At 47.0% G+C, this 18,513-nt stretch overlaps 1 protein-coding gene across 18 annotated transcripts in view; it reads left to right on the top strand.

The window, feature by feature from the left end:
* CACNA1C (calcium voltage-gated channel subunit alpha1 C) overlaps window positions 1–18,513 on the top strand; it is an 800,874-nt gene that overhangs the window by 523,694 nt on the left and 258,667 nt on the right. For 17 of the 18 annotated variants that reach the window (XM_017863204.1, XM_017863129.1, XM_017863173.1 and 14 more), the window contains exons 6-7: window positions 3,957–4,115; window positions 10,948–11,144. In XM_017863204.1, the coding sequence (XP_017718693.1) occupies window positions 3,957–4,115; window positions 10,948–11,144 (356 nt within the window). The remainder of the gene's footprint in view (window positions 1–3,956; window positions 4,116–10,947; window positions 11,145–18,513) is intronic. The other variant, XM_017863189.1, reaches the window with a different exon arrangement.

The following is an 18,513-nucleotide window of genomic DNA, read 5'->3' as shown; positions in this document are numbered from 1 at the left end:
GGAGAGGAGGAAGTCTGGCTGCACGCCTTCACAAGCCAGCCTGACTCTGCCACCCCAGGCGGGCCGCGAGGAAAGCAGATGGAAGCGAGAGCCTTTCCTGGACCAGCCTTGGAAACATCTGGGCTCTCCTGGAAGCAGGGACTCCACTAGACTCTCCCGCCTTCCCAGCAGATGTTGCAAGCACGTGTCACTGCTTTGTAGACTCAGGTCGTGGAGGCAGAGAGCCACTGTTTAAGTGTGTGGGGGGCATTTGCACAGTAGTGAAGCCACAGGCTAGGAACCAGACCACCTGGCACTGAGCCCTGTGCCACCACTTCCCAGCTGTGTGACCCTGGGCAGATCACTCCACTGCTCTGGACCCACTCTTCTCATCGGAAACATAGGTTCCAAATAGTGCCTACTTCCTAGGGCTGTTGCCGGGAGGAGCTGGAATGATCCAGTAGAGTGCTGAGGGCTGCTCTTGCCCATGGCAAGTCTTCAGGACACGCTCATCAAGTTGGAGGGCCTTTGGTGTTCCAGGACAGTACTTCACCCACTGGCAGAATCCCCAGCCAGGCACTTCCTCAAGTCACTGCTTGGATACCTCTGTGGATGGGGAATCCACTCTCTCTTAGAGCGCCCTACTCCACCTTCAGATGAGCCTGTTTCTTGGACAGATAAGTGTTTATCTGTGTTGAACCTAAGTCTTTCCCGGACACTTCCCAGCTGGTCATAGCTCCATCTCTGTGGTCAGACAGAACTCATCTGACCCCTCTTCCTCAAATAGCAGTTGAGGTCCTCTGAAAATCACTGACGTTACCCTCCTGCCTGTGCCTTTTCACCGTTCCTGACAAAACACCTTCAATTTCTTCTAATGATTATTGAATGATGTCGTTTCCAATTCCTTCATTCTTGTGGTTTCTGTCTTCTGAAGGCACCCTGTGCTTACGAATGTGACTTGGCTCCATGTGCACAGAGTCCCTCCCACGTGCCTGAGACACAAAGATGAGAAGACGTGCTGAGACTCAAGGAGCTCTCAGCGAGGCAGGGAATGGCATTCCAGGCAGGGGGAACCACATGCGCTGGGATTGGAGGCACGAAGCCTGAGAACTGCAGGGTGTATTGCTGAAGCCTGACGTATAAACTGGGAGTCATTTGAGATCAAACTGGGGAAGAAGGCAGGTGAGTTTACCTGCAGTTGACAGGGAGTCATTGGGTGACTTTCAGCTACAAAAGGACATGTTCCAGTGTGTATTTTAGGAAGAGCATTTTAAGTGTCGCTCGAAGACTGGGCAACACTGAAAGCCGGGAGACCAGTTGACCAAATGACGAGCACGAAGGGGACAGAGGAGGAAAACGAGTCATGGACGGGAAGGGCTGACAGTTCTCCTGGGGCCCAGACAGTGAGTGGTTGCTTTTTTCTTCTTGCTTCCCTGTGTTCTGTAATTTCTCTGTAATAAGTATTTTCTGTTTTCTCTATAATTAGCATATATGATTTATACAGTAAGAAAAATGTATTCATGTCTAAAGATACTTTGAAACCAAACCGGCAGGGCTTGGTTACTGAGTGGAAGGAGGAGCCTAGGAGATCAGTTTTCTGGCCTGGGTGCTCAGGTGAGTGGCGTGGCCCCAGCCTGGGTGGGGGTGTGAAGAACAGGGCATTTGGCAGGAATTCTTATGGCATCGCTGACAGCTGAAACGATGCCCACAAGCTGCTTTCACTCCACTTGGCCTCTCTCCAACCTGTTCAGTGGCCTCTGTCCCCTGCAGGCCCTGGAACTCACCTCTCCCTTAGACACCTATCTGGAAAGCAGATGTCTGTGCAGCAATACTCAGCAGCGCTGCAGGACAGCAATAGCATTTATTTAGATGATACGTTTTGTCAGTCCTTCAGTAAATATTTACGGAGTTCCCACATATGCTCAGCACCAAGCCAGGCCTTAGTGACAAAACAGGGAGAAGAACAGGCACAGTCCCTCCTCACAAAACTCAGCCTAATGTGAGAGACAGATATAAATGTGTTAAAATCCATGAAGGAACATAACATTTCAAACTGAGGTGCACTCTCCAGAGGAAAGGAAATTGTTCCAAGAAGACTTAAAGGACACATTCTGGTCCAGGAGTTGGGTGATGATCCCTGGGGAAATGATGGACCCTGGGGAAACAGATGCTTGGGCTGAGAGTGAAGGATAAGTAGGAGGGAAGTGGGGAAAAGCGTTCCAGGTTGAAGGACCAGCGTGTGTGGTGGCCCTGCAGTGGGAGGAACAGTAGCACATTCCGCTTTCTAAAAGAAGGGCTGTTTTACTGGAGTGGGCTGGGGAGAGGCAGTCCGCGGAGAGGTGGGTGGAGGAGACCCGACAGGGTCCTGTAGGGCCGGGGAAGGATCTTGTCTTTGTCGTAAGAGCAGAGGAAGGCATTCAAAGTTCCAACAGGCCCGAGGCAGCCTGCTGAGCAGCCCTCTAGCTGCGGCCTGGAGGGGAGCCTCCCAGTGGGTGTCCTTTTATGTCCCACACCCACCGTTCTCTTGCCATTGGAGGCTGTGGCACTGAGGCCCACTGAGACACCCCCTCATGCCTGGGTAGCCCAGATTTGGGGTTCCCCTGACCTCGAGTAGCAGTTGGTACACGTCCCCCACCCCCACCCCCAGCAGATGCCCTGAAAGCTGCTTTGCGGTTCAATTTTCAACTTTCTCCGCGGCTCTGCATACTCTAACACTAATGTGTGTACAACTTGCTAATTAATGGAATCATTTCAATCTGAAAACATCTTGTTCTAATGGGAGGCTGCAAGCACTCTCATTAATTCACAGGTAAAATCATTCCAGCTTTTCTTTTCTTTCTTTCTTTTTTTTTAATCTTCCCAGCTTGGCTTAATAGCTGGGAAGAATTGTTCTAATCAGCCTTGTGAGAATCACACCACCGGAATGAAAAGCACCAACAACAGCCTTGGGGTTTGGGAAGGGGGTGACCAGCCTTAGTTTACCCAGGGGCAAGCACAGTGGATAAACGTGAGGGTGAAATGCCCCACACACAGAAGGTAAAGACACAAAAAGTGACCTGTGTAGTGTGACTTGGACGGGGTGTCCTCCTGTGTGTATCAGAGGTGGCACTCAGGGTGACTTTCTGCACCACTGGCTCTGCTGGAGGGAAGCAGGAGCTGCCACCACATTCTCACCTGGAATGTGAGGACTCACTGCGCTCGCCTGGGCAGGAATCTCACACGTGACTTTCTCGGGGCTGGCTGTCATCTGGGGGTGACTTGCTGGTAACCACCTTCCTGCCATTTGCGAATGATTTGCAGTGTCGCTTTAAGTAAGTGGCATCCCCAGTGTGTTATTTCTGATGTAGCTGAGCTTAGTAAGGGGGCCTTCTCCCCACAGACCACGGTGCAAGCCCCAGACCTTGTCCCCAGGCGGGCTTTTCCTTTACTCTTTTTACCAGAAGGATCTGGGTGCTTTCTAGAGTTTCTTTTCTTGATCATTTTAACGATTTTTAAGTGTCCAGCTCAGTGGCAGTAAGTATCTTCACACTGTTGTACAACCGTCAGCACCACCCAGCTCCGGAACTTTCCCCAGTCCCACCATGGGGAAAACCTGGAGGATCGTCTTGAGTCTACATGAGCTCTCACTATCCTGAGACACTGCTCTGGGAGAAAAAGGCGCTCAGTTGCCTGTAAGATGAGATATTACACAATCTGATAGTTATGGATGGAAACAACATGTTCTTCCCCTCGGAAGTACAGCAGCTGCCAGTCCTTTGCTTTGGATGAGTCTCCAAGACAGATTTGGAGTGAGGCCAACCTGGATTTAGACCCCTGCACCATCAATCCTTGGTGTGTGGCTCTGAGCCTCAGTCTTCTCATCTGAACAACAGGGCTGGCAGTTCCTTCCTTGCAGAGTTGCCAGAAGACGGCATGAGATGGCATCAGCACGGTACCCGCGGTGATGCTTGGTTCAGTGAGTGGCTCTGTCCCCACAGGTCTCCAGGTGGTCCTGAATTCCATCATCAAGGCCATGGTCCCCCTGCTGCACATCGCCCTGCTCGTGCTGTTTGTCATCATCATCTACGCCATCATCGGCCTGGAGCTCTTCATGGGGAAGATGCACAAGACCTGCTACAACCAGGAGGGCATAGCAGGTAAGAGGGCCAGGCGGCTGCGCTCCCAAGGCCCTGCCCTCTGTCACTCCTGGCACCTTTCCTTTCCCGCTGCTGGCTACACCAGCATGACCAGCAGAGCCCGGGGAGGGTCCTGTTCACTCAGACGCCCACTGGGCATGTTGAAGTGAGAGGCAGAGAGACCCATATCCTTTTTTTCTCAGTTCCAATTTTTGTTTTAATCCGTTAAACCGGCCTAACACAAACTTCGTTCAGCACTTTTCAATAAGCTACACAATTTGAGAAATATTTGAATAACTTAGATCCTATCTTTCGTCAATCTGCCACTTTTCAAGCCAACCCTGAGTGTTTTAAGAATCAGAGCCGACCTGGGAATGTCAGTCTCTGCTCCTTCCACGTTTCAGTGTGGCTGGCCATCGGGTGCCCTTTCAGGGGGGCCGCTCAGCCCTGAGCAATAGGCTCTCCCAGCACTGCTCTAAGATCTTTCTACCTTCGTGGTGCTGATCCCAGATCCTCTGTAATCATTGTTTCTGCTTCTCCATTCACAGGCAGATTCCCCCGAGCCCCTATTCCAGGTGGGGGAGGAGGACAGGTGGGAATCACCCCCTTGCCAGCAGCCAAACTTCCTCCCTTCAAGGAGAAGGCTCAGTTCTACCCCATGACTCCCAGTGCCTTCCTTTTTGAGCCTTCTTGCCTCACGTTCCTTCCATAAATCAATATATTTAACAGCAATGCTGGTTCATTAGGCACTTCCCTGCGTGGCACTGGAGTTTTGGCTTGCAGGATATGCTGCAAGCTGCTGCTAAAGCTACTAACATCGCAGCTTGGCCTTTTAAAGAAACATTTAAACAGAAATTGACAAGGCTTTTAAACAGACAGATAAAGCAGCTTAACACAAAGAACTTGCTGAAAAAATATTCCCCGCCCCAAAGGGGCTAGCCATGTTAAATGTATGTGATCTTTTTTTCACACAGCAAGATCCATCATCTTAGTTTTTGGCATCTTGGTGGAGAAAGGGGAGCATCATCTGCCGGGAACAGTGAAGGATACCTAATTTTCTCCATTGACACTGCCCCTCATTCCCACTCAGTCCTAGCATTCAGTTAAATGGGACCTCTCGCTTCACTGGGGTGAGGAGGGATAGCTTCCAAACAACAGGGAGTGAAATTCGTAGAGAAATCAAAATAGAATACTTTCTATGTATAATCTAGTATGACTGGATGGATTAACTGCATATTTGAGGGGGTTTCTAGTTTATTTCCACATAGCCACAGTCCTAAAAACAAAACAAAACAAAAAACCTCACACACAGAATGTATACTCCTATAGACACAGAATCACACAAATATTTTCACTTTTTGGATGGAAGTCTGTTTAACAGGAGACTGTTTTTTCACTCTAGAGAGAATTTCCAAATTACTTGGGTCATAATCATATAAAATAAACTATCCTGTTTTCAAAAATAGAATCCTTGTTAAATTGGAAAAAGCAGATCTTGCCTGTAGCTAAAATTCTGAGATTTTCAGCCTTGCTTAAAGAAATGCCAAACCATAGATGAATAATATTTTCCCCTTTAATTAAAATCCTTCCTTTTATTCAGGTTGATTTGTGGCTAGCTCAGAACCAATAAATTTATTGACTTGTGTGGCCCTGTGAGAGCTCGTTTTAAGACTCCTTAAGAACTGACTGTGGTGTGTCTAAAGTTGATGCAGTTGTATTGAAATTATCAATGACCATTTGACCCAAACTCCTCAGGAAGTCACAGACATGTGGGGTCTCAAAGATTCCCCGTCAGTCCAGCAGTGACGATGGTGAGGCTCTCACCAGCAACATGGGGAAGAGCAAAATGGTGGAATTCAGCCGTCGCGCCGAAGATGGCGGCCCTGCTGTGCAATCAGATGTCTGTGCACCACAGAGCTAAGGAGAGGGGCTCCAATATTGCAGGCAGTTTCCATCATCCTAACGAGAAAGCAGCCCAAGTGTGTTTTCTGCTGGTGGTGGGCTCTTACAAGGGCCTGTGGGAATAAGTGGCCCTGAATACTGGTTGGAAGTCCAGGGCTTTGTTACCAGGCCTCAGTGACCCTGGACAGTCAGAAATGGGTGGGCATGGCAGACAAAGAAAGCATGGCACAGGGAGGGAGCAATCCTCAAGGTCAGAGCCACAGGGCCCAGTGAAGAGGTCGCCCCAAGTACTGAACCTGTCATGGACTCCTCTTCTCTTAGGACAAAGATAAGACTTGGCCTCCCCAATTGGAATGACCAATTTAGGATCACATTGTCCATTGTTGACAGTAAACAGGACCAGGAAAAGTGCCTGAGAAGTTGCCTCCTACCAAGAGACTCATCAGATGGTTTATGTGATGGGTTTATCTTTGCCTGCAAGTTCAGAAGAGAAGTAGGCTCCCATCACGGATATGGCCATGGGCCAAGGGGGCCAGGACAACAACAGAAATGCTCTAGAGAGAAGGGCCCTGCCAGGCTCCATGAGAAGGTGGCCTCACTCATTCACCTGAACCAGAGTCCCTGCTGGGAAGACGGGCCCAGGACACAGCTGCAGAAGCCTGTCCTCTCAAATACTCTGCAATCAAGAGCTTGCTGTCCCTTCGTTCCCAAACCTGCCATCTGATCACAAGCCAGGACCCACTCCGTCATTCTTAGCACAACATGATGCTGCTGCCGTCAAGTCCTTGTCCACCCACATAGTCGGCAGTGCAGACAAGGAGGGAAAATGTGCAAGAACCTAGACATATCTGTGCAGCTGTGGAGCAGAAGACCAAATACTTGCAGGCTTTGAAACCAACCCCTAAGTGTTTTGGAAAGTTTTATATAAACTTTGGAATGGGTGGTTTAAATTTTTTCTTTCTTTCTTTTTTTTTTTTTTAATTTCAGACTTTGGGTTGAATTACCCTATTTTCTGCAAATTTAGATGACACAAAAGTGCTTTGTGAGCTCTCATTGTAATTTTTGATGAGATTTACATCAAATTATTTTTATAGTCCAATATTATTTCACAGACTATGAATTTTATATATCTCTAGATTTCAAAATACATTGGATTTTGATCCATGTTTCCAACAAAATCCACAAAGAAAGTTATGGAATTGTTCAGGTGAACCATATTCTGCCTCTAGACTGCCCTTCCAGGCAACAGCCCCTGGTGAAGATGGTCTCAGAAGAGGCAGCATTTCCCTAATCCCGGAGACATCTGCAAGGCGCCTTCTCAGCTCCTCAACAGACACATCACCATATGCCGATACCTTTTGTTTCTGGTTGTCCCATCTGTTTGATGGTGTGCTGAGCCAGGTCACTCTGAATAGCTTCCCAAGCACAGTAATTACCCCTGAGACTGGCACAGAATTGGTTGGCTAAAACCTAGAAATGAAATCATCTTCATTCTATTCACTCCTTAAAGTTGAGTTTTAAAAAAGTAATTGATTTTTGTCTTTAGTGATTTCTCCTTGGAATCACTAACTGGAGCTCTCCCAGGATTTTGTGTTTTTGTTGCTATTAACTGCGTTTCTAAAATCTCTCCTAATCTTCATCTCCATTATTTTACCGAAAACTTAATTTGGACTTTCCAGAATGACTCTACCTCTCTTCATTCCTGTCTTAAAATACAGAACTCGCATTGCTTTGTTTCCTTCTCCCACCTCGTGTTCCCACTTTCCTCCCCAGGACTTCATGACTCTGCAAAAGAAAACCAACACATTTTTACGTTTTAAGCAAATTTCTCCTCACCCTAGAGTGTGTATTGCTAGGACCTGCTGATTTGTGTGTGTTCACATTTTTTCAAGTGTTCGCTTTAGTGCTTTTTATAGATACCTATTTTTACCAGATCATCACTGCTTCTTAATTGTTCTCAAATCTTTTGCATTATTGTTCAAATCAGATTTTAAATAGCGGGATGGCACTAGAGCCTTTAGATAATGTTTCTGAATCTCATCCCTTTCTCTCTTATTAGTGAGACCACTTCCCCTTGATGCCATTTTCTTTTTCACAGATATTCGTAAAACCCTCAGAGATGTTTTCCTTCCTCGAGGACGCTCAGAACTCCCTTTGGCAGCCTTCTCCTTTGCCCTCTTTGTGACGTTGCGGGAATTGAGAGTGCAGGGAATGCTGTCGGGTGAGCGGTCCCAATGTAAAGATAAACTGCATCTTTATTCTGCGATAAAGCAAAACATGAGAAAAAGATGCAAGAGCTTCCCCTTCACTTTTTCACCCTCTCTCTTTGTCCCGTCTCTCCTATCATTCCAGCACTTTTATCACAGTGACTGAACACGTCTCTCTAGAAAGCTATGACTGGAATGGGTGAGAACCCAACAGAATTAATGATCTACTTGGCACTTGGTTTTCCGGTCTCTCAACTCTCAAATTTTTAGGTGCTTGTTATCCACTTTTTCATGTATTATTTAGGCTTAGGATTTACATTTTAGTCTCCCCTTTTTTGTAGCGTCACATCCCAATCTCTAAAGATTTCACATTTTAAAAGTCATAAAAGTTGTGGTTAGAGGACTGCTTATTTCAGCTGCGTTAACGGAGCCCTCCTGGGAGCTAGACCCTGAAATAAGGAAATGGTGTGGATACTGTCTCTCTAACAGTTCAGGGGCCAGCAGTGCAGACCTTTGCACCTCGATCAGCAAACACAGGACTCACACACAACTTTAAGCACTGGCCCAAGAATAAGCCAGAAAGCAGCGTTATTCATAATAGCCCAAACCTGGACACAATCCAGACGTCCATCACCTGGTGAACGGATAAACATACAACAAAATACACTGCTCAGCAATAAAGAGGAATAGAGCTTACTGATGTATGCAGCAGCACGGATGCAGCTCAAAATATTATGCTACATGAAAGAAGGTGGACATAAAAAGCCTCATAGGGTGTGATTCCATTTATATGAAATGTCTAGAGGAGGCAAAGCAATGGAGGCAGAAAGCAGATCAGGTTGCCAGGGACAGGGGATGGGAGCAAGGATTGACTGCAAACCGGCGAGGCGGGTTTCGGGGAGTGATGGCCATGCTCTAAAACGGAGTGTGGTTATGGCTGCATGACTATGTAAAAATTTACTAAAAGTAATTAAGCTGTACATTTACACTGATAAATTCTGAGGCATGTAAATTGTAAGTCTGATGGGGTCAGTGGGAGAGAAAAAGAGGAGAGGAGAAGGAGGAGGAGGAAGAGAAGGAGAAGGAGGAAAATGAGGAGGAGGAAGAAATGAAATTGACAGAGAACAAGGAGGAGGAGGAGGTCACAAAGATGACCACGCAGATGCTGATGACAATGAAGAGGAGGAGGAGGAGGAGGAGCTGCCACTGCTGCTGGGAAGACACAATCGGGCATATATTTTCAAGTAGACTATATTCTCCTAGGAATTATCTCTTACTTAAGGATTGATATTTCTCTTCTGGTCTTCCTCTTGGGAGTGAACAGTTTCAAATTTAAAGCCACCAACTGAGAATCAGCCCACCGGCCAGTCATCTTCAATGCAGAGCCTAATGTAGGCAAAGTAATCACACTTATGATTGTTTTGATACATGAAACCAGAAAACAATCCTGGGTGATCTGTTGTCTCTAAATGAAGAACTATAAGAAAATTCTCTCTGTCTCTCTCTCTCTCTCTCTCTCTCTCTCTCTCTGTGTGTGTGTGTGTGTGTCTCTGGAAGCGTATTTTCATTGTTATAGGCAATCGTTTATTTGTTGGAACTGGGGTCTCTTCTGTCTGTTATTGTCATTACTTTGTCTAAGGACAGGACAATGTCCTTGATTTCACGAACTTTTGTGAATTCCACACCATTACCTTCCATAGCCAGCGCCAAAACTTTCTCAGTGTTTTCCCATAATAGAAATTCTTAGATCAGCCAGGTCTTGTTTAAATTTACCAACAATCTCCACACTCAAAATATAAGTCACATCTTCATTCATTAATTTGCTGGGAGCTATTTCCCGCACGTGGAATTAGTCCAACTGCGGCCTTTAGCCACAGACACTGTATTCTACTATTTCCTGACCAAGCCGCATCCGTACTGAGGAAGCACACTCCCTGTTATTCACTGCCGCTCTGTCTTGATTAGAGGTCAGAAAATGATTCTTCTCTTCTGAAAGGTATTCATGCTGCAGAGCAAAGGGCAGAGCTGCGAAGTCCCACATGACATGCATGAAATACAGTCAGTAGTGTGTACTCACAGGCTGCAATGAAAGCGGCTGCAAGCGATCCCTCTCCCCAGCAGTCAGAGTCCGTTTTCCGTCTTCCACCTATATAAGGCTTCACTGTAAAGTGACTTGCATCCCTGGCAATGTTTTATCCTCTAATACGTGATGGGCCCATGTAGTTAGAAAGCATTATTGGATGGGATCAGTTGGCTAACTATGTGAAGGAGTGTTTGCATCAGTGTTATCCTTACCCTTAATTCTGGTATTCCAATACAAGTGTCTGTAGAACTCTACCACCAAAAAAAGAAAATATGGACTTCCTAATCACTTTCTGGGTCAGTTTCCATTTGCAGTGGTGGCATCATCATTATTTTTTGATTGGCCATTTGATTATGATGCTGACATGTTACAACAGAATGGGCAATAGAAATCAGTTACTGAGATTAAAATACAGCTTTTACAACAGTGAGTGAAAAGGACTGACCTTCTAAATTAACGGCAGCCTAAACGGAAGGCCTACTTTCTTATGTTGCTTGATTCACATATAGGGGACATGATTTAAGCGTGTCTTGCACTGTTGTTGCCATGGTTGCTTTGCCCATCCCATCAACCTCATCCTGTCACTTTTCTCTCTTTTTTCTCTGCCCACATCTCTGCCCCTCTGCTGCTCCCGTCTCCTGTCTTCTTCTGGCCATTTGAGATGTTCCAGCAGAAGATGACCCTTCCCCTTGTGCGCTGGAAACAGGCCATGGGCGGCAGTGCCAGAACGGCACGGTGTGCAAGCCCGGCTGGGATGGTCCCAAGCACGGCATCACCAACTTTGACAACTTTGCCTTCGCCATGCTCACGGTGTTCCAGTGCATCACCATGGAGGGCTGGACGGACGTGCTGTACTGGGTATGTAGCATGAGTGGGCAGTCAGAGGGTGGGGGCACAGAGGCTGTGAGCCCTTCCCTGACACCTCCCTTTCTCCTCCTCCCCATGGTCTTGGGGTCACATACACATCTCGATAGAATGGTTGATGAAGAACATCTTTGATTTCTTCCAGGTCTTGCCTAAGAAGCAAGGCATGAGCTTTTCACCCTAACAAGTCCCCTCCCCGACCCGCTGGCCTTAGGGAAAGGTCGTTTTTTCAGTGTGTCCCGCCACAGTGCAAAACCCTGGTGTGCAGGCATGGATGAGCTGGCCAAGCTGGCACAAGGGTTCCGTTCAACTCCTCCTCCCATGCGGAGTTCCTTCTGCCCTCATCCTTTTCTTCTTTCCTCAAAAGGGAGCTGGAAGGCAGAATTATGAATTCTTTGGACTGAAGAGAAAAAGTCAGTCCTGATTTTCTAAAATAAATTATATAAAGAAACCATTTTTATTGAACTGTGAAGCATTGTGACATGCTATTCAATTTTTACTCTTTATTTTAATCTTACCTTAACATGTTAGAATAGTCCATCTGACAAATGCGTTGGCAGCATTTTTACCATTCCCAAAACATGCTGCTGGTCATGTGATGCCTGTTTAGAAATACACTTTTTAAAAAATGTTTATTTTACTTTCAGTTCTGGGATACATGTGCAGAATGTGCAGGTTTGCTACGTAGGTATACACGCAACACGGTGGTTTGTTGCACCCATCCACCCGTCATCTATTAAACCCCACATGCATTAGGTAGAGAAATAGCATTCTCGAGAGCCACCCAATCAATAGTAAATCTTCATTTACCTTAAAGTTGCCCCTTTTATTATCCAGTAGCCAACACTACTTTGCTGCGCTTCCAGCCTCTGAAGTGCCAGATTTTTGTACAGCCTACCCCACAGGCAAACCCACACTCCGTCTTTGAGCTGTCTCGATTCTGGCAAAGTCCATTATTAGGAAAAACTCCAGAAAATAGATTCTTCATCGTGTCTCCAACTTCAGCATGAGAAATGACTTGCCAGAATCCAGCGCTGTCCTCCAGAATTTGGGTGAATAAAAAGCATACTGCCAGTCTTACAAATACCATCTCCTTCAGAGTTTTGCAAATAGGCAAATGTATTTGGCCATCGTGAAAACAATCTAAGAGCCTACTCAGCGAACATGTCTACAAACCGAAGCAGGGAAGAGGGAGAGGGGAGCAGATGCTTCCCGTTGAGCAGAGCTGCCAGATCAAAAGGAAATCATGCCAAGACAGGCATCGACTTCTTCCTGAATCGGAAGGCAGAGTTTTGTAACTGTACAGAGATGTGGTGCACAGTATTCTGTCATATGATTTCTTTAAAAGCACCATGTCCTATTGATTCGAAATCCCTCTTTCTCAGTTTTTATGTGATAGTCAACATGCCAACACCCAGTGTTGCTATGGCATGTGTCCCTCTCTCTGTAAGTGATGACTTGAAACTTGCCCGAGGACTTGGTACCCAGCAAACATTTCCTGAGTGTCCTTGCATGCCAGGGGTGCTCCTAGGCTCTGAGGATTCGGTCGTAAATAAGATCCAGTCCAGTTCAATTAGCTCAGTCTAGGAAGCCAACTAAATTCTAAACCGAATAATGGCAATATGGCTGGACCCGTGCCGCGGCAAAGCTGCTGCGTTGTGATACTTTCAAAAAGAAGACAAAGGTCAGATCCCCTCTGCCTCAAGCTAAAGTGAGACATTGGAAACCATATTTGAGATTCATGCTCAATAAGAACTTGGTTTTGAATAATTTGTAAGACAGAGAGAAGGAGTTGAACTTATTACACTTAGCAAATTTATTTTGTTTAGCAAAGCAGACCCAATTCCCAAGTGGCCCTAACTGGTCCTTCTTCCCGGGGTGGGTACCTCTGACCAGCCAAGGACAGAAACATCCTTATCCTTCTGCCAATAGGCAGTTTCTGCCTACAGGCCTTAGAATAAACGATTGTGTGGGACTGTGCTTTAGGGCCTCATCCCATAAACTTCAGACCCGTGCCTTCCATGGCATCAAACTGAAGGCAAGTGGCAGTGGAAGGTGGGTGGAGGGTAGGAATAGATATGATTGCCTTTGCTCATGTATTTTTGTGTTCTTCCTTCACCACTCCCTTCTTCTCCCCCACCACAAGTCATTGATGCCCCACCAGCCAGATGTGACCCAAAGAAATACTGTCATAATGACAGCCGGAGCGGGGAAGCAGAAGCAGCCACAACTGCAACCACCAATTTTCAGCAGCTGTGTTGTGCCTTCTCCCCTGGGGTGCGTGTGATAGAGCTCAGGCTGGGAATGGAAAACGTGTCAGAGGTGAAGAAACAATCCCAGGCTCATGGGACATGCCTCTCTCTGATTTTCCCAGCACCTTCCCACAATGGCCATGTTGTGTGTGTGTGCATTTGTATGTGTGTGTGCACCTGCATGTGTGTATACACACATGTGCACATACACACACCTAAAACTGAAACTTGGGTATTCATGGTAGAAGCCCTGCCTAGCCCAGTGCTCCTGCTTTCACTTTCTCTAATTGCTTTGACTTTCTATGGCTGTTTCTTCCTTCTTCCTCCCTCTTCCTTTCTCTCCAGTGTCCCTCCTCCTTAGCCTCTAGGCCAGTATCTCCAAAGCACAGACTCTCAAATCTCAAAATATTTTAGCATCAAACATAGAGCTTTGTCAATATAAAAATACCCAAACCTCCCTCAGAGCCATTGAATTAGAAGCTGTAAAGTCGGGGTCCCAGTCTCTGCATTTTGAAAAAGCTCTCCAGGTGATTCTGATTTCCAGGCTGGAGTTTGAAAACGCTTGAAATCTAACCTATTGAACCTCCTGGTGCTGGTATGATGCTGCTGACTTTGAACCTTTCTAGGGGGATAGTTTCCACAGGGAGGAGGGGGAAGTAAGGCCTTTCACTCAGAGGAATGAATTGTCCTTCAAGCACAAAGGGCAAGTCTAAAGGACTTGAGAAGGAGCAGCCAAGATTTTCAAGTGTAGTAATGCATGGAAACCCCAGAGCTCCATTCATTCTAAATCACCAAACAGCTGGAAAAGAGTAAGTCACGAAAGCATCAAAGAAGCAACTGGTCAGCCGCTGGATATGGCCTGAGATAGAAGGGACCAGGGAAGGCACCTAGCAGATGGCAGCACTTGCTTCCTGTTGTAGAAAGAGTCTCTTTGTCTTTTCCTCTGACATCGGTGATTGCATTCCGTTGTACGATTTTGAAGAGTGGACTAAAAAAAAAATCAGACTTGGTCAAGTAATACTTGAACATTGCTTCAGCTGTGAAAGCCTTTGGCCATGCATTGCGCTGAGGCTCCCACAAGCCGAGCAATTTGCTGAAAACATTTCTTCTACCTACTCTCCTGTTTGAGGAGTGTTCAGATGACAGAGTAAGGAAGGGTGGACACCGGGGATTTGGAAACTAAACAAAACTTGGGTTTGGGGTATAGTTTCCTTAGGAAATTATGTCTTCGGTCAAAGACTCATCCTTTACTCACAGAATGTCCAAGCTTCTTAAAAACAGATGGGCAGGTGTGGGGAGTGTGATCAGATAAAAAACACTGGCCTTCCTCAGAAGCAGTGAAGCACCAAGGAGGGAAGAACCTAATTGTATAACGTTACCATTGGTTTCCATTCTTAGTTTCACATGTTTTGTTTTTTTCAAAAATCTAAACATCCCTAGCCTTTTGCACATCATTCAAGGCTGCCTGTCTCCCATGGTCTACGCATGTGCTATCTCAAAGATGCAAGAGGCTGCTGGGTCAACCTCCTTTGCAGGACCTTGTCTATGGGATTCGTAGGCATACTCTGAGAATTCTGGTTGGTCTGAAACTCTGAGCATGACCTCTTACACACTGTGGGCAATCACAATCAGGTAACAGAAACATCCATCAATTAAACATTTTTTCAGTGCTGACTTTGTGTTCAGCACTTGAAATGAGCCCCCTGCTCATGGCAGATGGTCTGGGGTGGGACACACGCAGAAGGTTGCAGGTGAGAACTGTAGGAGGGGGGCAGCAGCTAGACTAGGCGTCACACCAGAGGATGTGTTTCTAGCTTTTCAGGAATCTCGATGCCTGAGTAATTCATCAGGAGCATTCTGTTGACTTCTGTCCACCCCATGCCCTTCTGGGATCCCCAAGAACGTGGCACACTGTGAACCACAGTAAAGAGCCTCTGACCCACGTCATCCTGGGTTCATGCCCCTTCCCATCCTGTTGGGGCCACCCTCTTCCTGACGCCACCAATTGCCCCCTGCATTAGTTTCTCCGTGATCAGTTCTTCAACTGATGTTTTTTCACAAGTTAAAATTAAACTTAAAATAAGGGTGTAAGAAAATACTTAATGAGAAATCATAGAAAAGAAAGATTTTTTTTTTAGAGTCACAAATAGTGTGTTCTGTAGTACCTGGGATTTGTTTTGGTTCAGCCAACAGGAGATCCTTGGAACAAAAATCTAATCAGTTAACTTTTCATAAGTCACTTGTCAACTCCACCCTTCATCTTGCCATCCCACTACGTGTCTGGATGTGCAGAGAACGTATTTCTACTAAATTCATACACACACACACACACACACACACACACACACGACAGCTATTAGTCTCTGGTCTTGGTGCTTCTGAAATATCCCTTGTTTATGACAAAGACCTTTTGCATCCAAGCAGGTTGAATTTGGGTGTTTTACCCTATTTTTGTCTACTCTATCTTCACAAAGCTACCTCTTTCACTACAGAATATAGAGTTACTGAAGGTGTCATAAAAGGTAGAGCTGAATTCTATGATGACCTAGAGTCATTCTAAGTGAGGAGCTGAGAAACCCTCAAGTAACCCAGAAACAGTATCCAGGGGCTCTTTCTTAGGTATCGGAGTAGAGACCATGTTAGGACCTCTGTGGTCCCTGACTGTTCACCTGCCTCTGGGCTACCCCCAGAGTGCACCTGTTGCCTGAGATGGAGAATCCCTGATCTGAACAGTAAACTGGCTGTTCAGAAGCATATCAAGGAAGAGAGTCAGCATCTCTCGAAGCCATTCTTTAATTATTGGGTTTCATTTTATTTATTTTGCTGGCATTACATGAGTCCTTATGATTCTGTGATTTAATTTAGCAAACATTTATTGAGCATTTACTGTTTCCTGGATGAGGGATGTGGGAGCACAGAGAAGAATAAGGCCCGCCCAGGCAGTTCAGGTCTAACTAAAGAGGTGCAGGACATGCGGAGGAACACAACTGAGTTGTGTGAGGCAGTACGCTCTGTGGGAGCAGGATAGCCATGAGGGGCACAGAGCACTCCAGGACCAAGTGGGGCTTTGCTGGACCAGGAGAGAAGGCTCTTCTGCCTGGGGAAAGCAAGCTTTGTCTCAGCAGGGAGGCTGCAGAGACCTGGATTTTAGGTTCTCTCAACATCACTGTGGCAGTGAGCTAGTTGTCCCCTGCACAGGTCTTCAAACTGGGGCCAACTGCTGTCTACGACAGGTCCCAACCTCCCACATGATGTCAGCACCTGAGTCCATCTGAGTCCAGGCAGTTTTAAATACGTGGAGGAGCTTATTTTTTTGGCTTGCCTTAGTGCTAGGAGCTTGTTTTCTTCCCCTATGTAAACTAAGCGTTTCCCTGGGCTCTGCGGCACCCCTGGGTTTTCAGCATGCAATAAGCAGGTGCAGGGGTGGGGAGGAGCCAGGCGAAGCTTGTTCCATATCTTCCTGCTCACTCAGTGCTCCATGAGGTAGCTGCCCATGTCCCAGCAAGCAAGGTGACATAGGTTATGAAAGCCGCAGGTTGATGGAGCTATTGCCCTGAGCTGACTGGTGTTCACTGGCAGCAGCAGATCCTGTCCCCCAGTGACGCTCAGTGTAAAGCACCTTGGCTTTCAGAGATTTCCACCTCCTGCCTTTCCATGGCAGGTGTCAGCCTCTCTCTTGACATTTGCTGAAACGATTCCGTTTTTTTGGATCCACAGTGCCTGTGCCAAGAACCTTACGGGAAAGGTACACACAGCTTGAGAACCCGTGGAAGTCTGCTAGGCGGGATAGTGGCATTGAGGAGACGGGCTAGGGAAGCTCATTCCCCTATTTGTCTTTTGGGGAAAGAGAAAAGCGAACTTGAGGGTTTAAATCTGGGGTTCCCTTCAAGGAATTAGATGCTGGTTTCCGAAGGGTCTCTGGTAGTTTTCATTCAATGCCCCTCCCTTTGTAGTGAGGCTGTTTCGGCCAAGGCAGGGGCCATCCTGCCAGTACTTGGGCCTGGAGGCACTCAAGGCTACAGACAATGAACTGACTTTCCTTTGGAAAGTCAGGAGACCTGAGGAACATGGCTTAATGGCTGTAGAAGACCTATCCTTTATTTCACCTCTAAATAAGGGTGTCAGCAATCTGGGTCATTTTTTTTTTTTTAATCTGACTTTATTCTTTGTCTTCTTAATAGCTCCATTTCAGCTGCTTTAGGACGTCAATCTCATGACTGCAGGCATCGCCCTACTTCAGAGCCACCCAGCTTTGTGTGCTCTCTACTCAGCCAGCCCCCCAAAGTAGGTGGCCCAGAATAAAGAGGAGAAAGTAAAAGGAAAACAAAAGGAGAACTTTCCTTTCAGACCAGAGCCAGGCAGGTCAGAGAATCACCTTCTGTGGCGGCCGAGCATTGCTCACCCAGGTGGTGGGGTTCTGAGGACCACACTGGCCTCATCCATCTCCATGTCTCGTCTGTCCTCCTGCCTCCTGCCTTCGCCTGCTATTCCCCATCTCGAAGCTCTAAAAAACCAGCCCACAGCCCAGGAGGGACCAAAGCAAAAGTGTGGGATGGCAAGGGGGACACATGGGTTTCCACTTATGGCCCTGGCTGTCTGTGGGGCCATGACCTTGAGGTCTGTAGCCCCCACTTTGAAGTCCTTCGTATGCTGGAAGCCTCTCACCTTGTGTGTGGCACAGAGGAAAGGATTCCCAGACTAAGCTCGGGCTCTAGGAAATCTCCAAGGCTCGTGGGTTTGTGTGGCCTCCAGGGCTGCATTTTCGTGAGGTTAAATGTTCACAAAATGTAAGGGGTGTGAGGAACCAGTGAGGAAAGATTTCATTTTGAGGAAGTTGCCTGGGCACCATCAAGCCCAACTCCCACTTGCCATCTGCCCAGGCTCCAGAGGCAGCTTTGGGAGGGGAACCGTGGTGAGCACGCCGTGGCCTCCTGCAACTGGCTGCTCCCACGTGTCCTGAAGAAGGTGGGGTCTGTTATCCAGAGAGGAGCAAGGGGAGCTTGCCAAGAACAAACCTCCTCTGCCACTCCCGATCCCCTGAAGCACAGCTGGGGAAAGCTCCTCTAGGGTCGAACAGAACAGGCCAGCCGTTTGGAGTGGGTCCGTACCAC

This window comes from Rhinopithecus bieti, unplaced genomic scaffold (genome assembly GCF_001698545.2).
Source record: "Rhinopithecus bieti isolate Rb0 unplaced genomic scaffold, ASM169854v2 scaffold_2654, whole genome shotgun sequence".
NCBI classification, from domain to species: Eukaryota; Metazoa; Chordata; class Mammalia; order Primates; family Cercopithecidae; genus Rhinopithecus; species Rhinopithecus bieti.
This window is presented reverse-complemented; position numbering and strand designations above follow the sequence as displayed.